The 6,000-nt window shown below is 46.3% G+C and overlaps 2 protein-coding genes across 2 annotated transcripts in view; both read right to left on the reverse strand.

The window, feature by feature from the left end:
* The window catches only part of LOC121596807 (neurogenic protein mastermind), a 123,632-nt gene extending 120,343 nt beyond the window's left edge, over positions 1–3,289 (reverse strand). Inside the window, exon 1 of the mRNA XM_041922066.1 lies at positions 559–3,289. The gene's annotated coding sequence lies outside the window, so the exon portion shown is untranslated. The remainder of the gene's footprint in view (positions 1–558) is intronic.
* A 377-nt stretch (positions 3,290–3,666) lies between these two features.
* LOC121596220 (coiled-coil domain-containing protein 43) lies at positions 3,667–4,978 on the reverse strand. Its single transcript, XM_041920983.1, has 3 exons — positions 4,682–4,978; positions 4,228–4,440; positions 3,667–4,155 (listed from the first exon to the last, which is right to left on the reverse strand). Exons 1-3 carry the CDS (start codon positions 4,862–4,864, stop codon positions 3,916–3,918), a joined length of 636 nt encoding a protein of 211 aa, XP_041776917.1. The 5' UTR covers positions 4,865–4,978; the 3' UTR covers positions 3,667–3,915.
* Positions 4,979–6,000: the final 1,022 nt, after the last annotated feature.

Here is a 6,000-nt window from a genome sequence, read left to right on the forward strand (position 1 = left end):
AAACCTGCGTCACCCGATCGACGATCGACTTTAAGGGCTGGTGGCGGCGGCGGCGGCGCGTGAGGAGAGAAAGTTTTTCCCACTACCACTGTTGCGCGCCGCCCTCCTCCCCTTCTGTGCTTTAATTAAAAGCCAGCCCCCAGCCGCCTGCTTTGGTGTTGGAAAATTAATTACTGTCAACACACAAACACACACGCACACAGATGATTCGTCGCAAATCTATCACCAGTGTGCTGGCGATACTTTCCTCCACTCCTCCTCCCCTCCCCAATCCATCACGGACTAACTGGATTAGGGGGTTGCAGGGACGACATACTATACTTTTGAGGGAGAAGGGGTCTGTTGGTAGTGGTGTGCGTGAGAGACTAGCGACAAAAATAATAACACACGAAAAATAATAAACCAACGTCACTGAAAATAGACTGTTTTGGTGTGTGCGCGCGATGCGGATCCTTGAAAATCAAGATTCACGCACAAATGGGGGAATGTTTGAAGTTCTAAAAACACAAGTTTAGCAATGTTTTTTCCTAATTCATTTATGTGCTTATTTCCACTTACCTTTACGATCTATTTGCATGCTATTCCACAGGAAAAAGGGGGATAGGAGATGGTTTTGATCTCCTTTCTTGAGCCTACACACGTGCGAGCAGCTGCGTTATGTGTTTAATCGTTTAATCGTGATTGTTACACACACACTCACTTCACGCACGCAAACAAACGAATGTACAAATTATGTCTTACAAAAACAATATCAGGCACACACTGCACGGGTTTTTTTTTGGCGATCGTAAAGTACCACAATCTGCACAAGAGGATACGCACTTTGTTATCCGTTTGTTTTTGTTTGTTTGCGGAAGACTTTTTACATACACATAAACACACGTACACGTATACTGACGCGCACCACGCAGTAAACACAAATAAAGGTTCCACACACCAGAAACACACACACGCACGCAGAGAGTAATTAGAGTAATTTCTTGTAAAAACAGGTTTAAACTTATCACTGTTTTCGTTGTTTTTTTTTTTGCACTTTTGCTTTTTTGCTTTTGCCCCTCCTTTAGTTGTGTTTTAATTCTTGACGGCCCTGCACACCGTACTACGTAGGACAAATACACCTACAACGCCTTCAATTTCGAACGACGCACGCACGCGGCACAATGCATCTATCTAGTCGTCACGGATAAAACGTACACTAATGCGCACTCACACATACGAACACTCGTGCAGCATTTTCACGCACGGGATGCAAGTGAAAACATAAATATTATCGGCGACGATATACACTCATACACAGACACACACACACGTTTTCCGGCCGTGCAAATGTTAGTGCGCGGAACAGTGGGGACACAATAATTAAAAAAAAACACACGATCACTCTTCTTTTTCCACTCTTGTGTCACCTGTTTTCTTTTTACTTCTGCACGCACTTTCAGGCCTCAACCCGCTACCTGCTTCTAAACATACGCACTGTTTCGTATCACGGCAACACACACACGTAGAAAATTCACGATCACGTCACGATCAATAGAAGGGAACGTTTTTCATCTTTTCATTTGTATCCTTCTGTTTCGCCCAACGAGGCACGGCTTTTGTTTGGAAAAGGGAACAACCCCCGAATCGCTGCTTAGTTTGAGTATGTGTGTGTACGTTCGTTCCAGCATAAAGGTTGTTCCAGAGCTCTACCACCACCCTACCGCGGCAGCCTTGTCGTCGCGATTGTCGCCCCGCAGCTTCCACTGCTCGTCGTAGCGGCGTCCTGCCCCGAGCGTCATTTCCATCATTATCATGCGCGTCGAGCAGCACATTTTCGCCTGGCGTGTGATCACATGTGATCACATGCGCCACCGCCCGCCCGCCCGCCCGCCCGGACAAATGTGTGTTTTCACCACCACCTTCCCTTCACGGCAGCGCCAGCGTCGCACGGGCTTAGGGGCGCAACAAACATAACGCAATGGTGAACAGGCTCACGCACACACACGCACACGCAGTCTGCTCGCTTCGCTGTGTGCGTGCCGTTGGCTGGCTATGCTATGGGCTATGTAAGGCCGGGAGGGGGCAGGGCTATATCGGATAAATAATTACACACTCAGCCTACTTTGTTTCACCTGCAGTACTACCTGCTGGGCTGGGCGTTGGGACACACACTTTCGTGGGAAGTAGGCGGAGGAGCGGAGGGTGCAATTAAATGGATACACTAAAAAGCTTCTCTCGCTCGAGGGACACTGCCTCCCAACCGTCTTCTCGTAGGTAGTTCGTAGTATTTTGTTCGTCGTCGCACTCAGAGGGTTTGTTTGTGGTTCACCAACGCATCCATGAAACGCACGTAGAGGAGCTAGCACACTCCGACAAACAAAAACACACACTCACACACACCGATCACTCTCTGTCGCTACTTGCGCAATTTGTGCTCCATGGAGAAGGGGGAAGGGGGTGCAAAACGCAGAGAATGTGCGTGCACCACACACCACCAACACACTGCGGTCCACGCGCACACACACGCACAAACACAAACACACGTTGAGGATGAGGTAATGAGATGAGCGAAGCAGCGCAAGGATATTTTCTTTCTCGCACTACCACCACCACTAGCCCGCCACTGCTATCCCCGCTGTCGGTCAGCCCCAGGGGTCCGGAGGGGCGAGTTTTGCTGTTGTTTTGGTAATAAAAATCAGCAACCTTCCGTTTCAGGGCAGCATCTATCTCACTGCTGCGTGTTTTTCCTTCTCTCTCTCTGTCGTTGGTCCAACTGTCCACAGTGGGAGGGGGTGTGTTTTGCAAAACTCACACAACCCACAGCCGTGTCCAAGGCAAAGCTTCGATGGATGCAAATCCTACTGTCGGAGGGAGAGAGGGGGAGGATGGCTGCTGTCCGGGACAATGCAGTGCGTCACAGAACTGCGAAGAAATTCCGACCCGTCAGCGAAACGCGTAGAATAAAAGTGTATTTTTCTCCTTTGCTGCGTTCGCTTTGCTCTGCACCACCACTGCTGCTGCTGCTTCTTGCTTCGTTCGATTCCACACACACACAACTCTCAACACACCGAAAATGTTCGCACTGTTTTCTGGTCGAGTTTCTGCTGCTGCTGCCAAGTGCACTGCACGCACGGGACGGGTAAACAGTTCGCATGTAAAACGCACCACTTTTTTATGTTGAAAATTAACTATTTGTCCCAGCAATAATGCACAACTCTACGCGGAGCACAAATACGACGACGGCGACGACGACGACGACGACGAAATCAAAACGAATATGGCCGATAATGAGCAGTACGGTAAAGTCGAGCTTTCGTGCACGATTAGATCGAGCAGCGTTTGACGTTTCGTGGCCGTGTCGAGCAGCTGACAGGAGTGCGGGCGCACAGTGGGAGCGATTGTTTCGAGCAGTAATTTTTAAAATTAGGGAGTTGATTTTAATTTTTAAGGACTTTTTCCGCAGGTTTTGTTTATCACTTCGTTTAGGAATTGGTATCCTAATATAATTTATAATGAGGCATATCGCATGCGATGCAAATTATCGTAATTAATACATACATAAAAAGGATAAAAATTTGTCTAGGGCTCGATTGTATTTTACTTTTGGGTGGTTTCTTTTTCATTTCAAACAATATTAATAGTGATAGTGATATGATATTTTAAAATGTTATTCTGCCACTCAACAACTTCCGTGGGCATTTGCTTCAAATGCACCGCTTGGCTATGCGTTTATTTTGTAGGAGGGATTTGTAAAGTTAGAGCAATGAGCAGATATTTCGCGCTTTATGCTGAACATCGCACATGGCGTGGCTTGCGGTTGCCTGCACAGAGGAGAAGGTGCCAGCCGCCAACCAGACAACCAGTCGACACACGCAGAGCAAACGAAACAATCGGTAGGAATCGGTCTGCCGTTCCTTCGCTTCCAGCGACAGGGCGCTACCGCCGGCGTTCGCCCTTGACGGTTTTGCGCTTTTCCTTTTTCTCCTCGCGCAGCTGGCGCTGCTTCTCCCGGTCCTGTTTGTCCTTCTCCTTTTTCAACTGACTTTCTAGCTTCGCCTGTTCCCGCTTTTCCCGGGCCAGTGCCTGCACGTCGGCAAAGTTTGTATTTTTCACCAGCTTCGGATCGGAACTGGTCGCCCCTTCCTCGTCCTCTTCGTCTGGTTCACTTTCTGAGAGCTGCAAACAAAAGGGCGGAAAATGTTGGTAATATTTTCACCGTTCCAAGATGCTTCAAATGAGCCTTCCTACCTGACTGTATTGCATAAGTATCTGTTCCTTGATCCGACGTTCCTCCTCGGTGTACTCTCGTTCGACTTTAGTGGCTAGCTTTTGTCCCTCCAATAGCTTGGCTAATTGAACCTCCACGTCTAGTTTGGGTTTCGACGCGCCGGCCGACTCTTGGCTGTGGCAAATGTTCCACTTGTCCAGGATTTCGTTGATGAACGGTTCCAGATCTGTTTCCTAATTCGTGCACAGTGAGACATTCGCCAGCAGCATCAGCAGCATTGGGATGACATGGGACAGAAATAGCCGATGCGTTAGTTGTTTTGCTAAATTTATACCGAATCACACGATCGCTCTGACATGCACGCGACATGGACCGTCCAGTTCCTGAGGCCACACACTCAGGACACACCCGCTCCCTCCGCACGACACCGCGGCATGCAGTAAGTACACTTCAATCGGGTAATCGCAAACGTACAATGATAGCGCCCAGGATGCCTTCGAGAGCTTCCACCTTTTCCTCGTTGTTCTCGTCCCCTTCCAGGATGCCGGTAATGTAGGAACCGAATACGCTCACGTCCGCCTTCGATGCTCGCAGCTTCGAGCTAAGCCAACTATTGAACTCGTCCACCGCAGCCATTTCGTCGGCAGGATTGCACATAAACTATTTCAGGATATCCGCTGATTTTCTTTTTTCAATTCAATGTCCTGCAAGATATTTTGTGAAAACTTGTGTGAACTTCTGTTCGGCTCACACACACATTGTCTTTGTTGACATCGATGACAGTTTGCTGGCGTGTACACAGAGTGACCAGAAATACCGATTTATCTGTATTCCTACCGATTTTTTGTATGCCCAAGCGAATTTTTCGGGGATAATGAACACAAACTCATGCCATCTCTTTCTATTCATCAGCCCTACTCTCTCACACGCATCGATGAACTTTTACACATCTCTTTGTTCATTGTACTATATTTGAAGGGTTTAAAAGTGATAGATAACAATTCATGTTCATGAAGTAGTTATGGTCAAATGTTAATGGTGTAATGTTTGTACCATGGTCGACCTGAGTTCAATTCCATTTTTATTAATTTTTTGATGATTTAATGTTTTATTTAATTTTTAAAACATCCAGCTCCAATAACTTCAAACCTCTTTACTCATTGTTAGAAATGCGTGTTTAATAGTTAATCTGTTATTTTTATTGTTTTATTTATTTCTTTTAATTCATTTAGTATCAGTAAACCTTCATACAACCAAACCAGTAAATAGCACGATAATGAATAATAATATGATGGCGCAACTGGCAAAATGATTCGAAGTAGAACCACCGACAAACCGACGTGACACTTCGAACAAAATGAGCTTCAAAAGTTGTCTCCTTATTTCAAATGAAAATACGTTAAACACTAGCGCCATCTCTATAACGATTCGCTTACTACACTGACACAGAGAAGAAACTGCTAAACCCCCTTTTTGTTTTTCTTCGCAAATTCCAATGCGTATTGTTTTATGTACTTCTCACATCTTTTGCATTGATTTGGAAACTTATAAAATGATTTTCCTGGGTGTTTTGTCCAATAATTCTCACAAAATCTTGCCTCACACTTCCTTCGCCATTTGTATTTAGAAAAGTTGTTTACATCGAAGCAGCAGGGAACAGAGCTTACTTTGACAGAAGTGTTCGCCTCACTGGTAAATGACAGTACTTTCGTGTGGGACACTTTTGTAACGCCAGTGTCATGTCGGTTTGTCGGTGGTGGAACTAGCGATGTGGTTGGTAGCATCAAGGATGA

Source organism: Anopheles merus, chromosome 3R, assembly GCF_017562075.2.
Source record: "Anopheles merus strain MAF chromosome 3R, AmerM5.1, whole genome shotgun sequence".
NCBI classification, from domain to species: domain Eukaryota; kingdom Metazoa; phylum Arthropoda; class Insecta; order Diptera; family Culicidae; genus Anopheles; species Anopheles merus.

What these genes read in the sequence shown, in the direction of transcription:
- LOC121596220 (XM_041920983.1), bottom strand. Translation starts at nt 4,864, where the DNA reads ATGTGCAATCCTGCCGACGAAATGGCTGCGGTGGACGAGTTCAATAGT. An exon ending in GCATCCTGGGCGCTATCATT is followed by an intron (nt 4,441 to 4,681) that starts GTACGTTTGCGA and finishes TGCACGAATTAG; the next exon opens with GAAACAGATCTGGAACCGTT. An exon ending in TACTTATGCAATACAGTCAG is followed by an intron (nt 4,156 to 4,227) that starts GTAGGAAGGCTC and finishes TTTTGTTTGCAG; the next exon opens with CTCTCAGAAAGTGAACCAGA.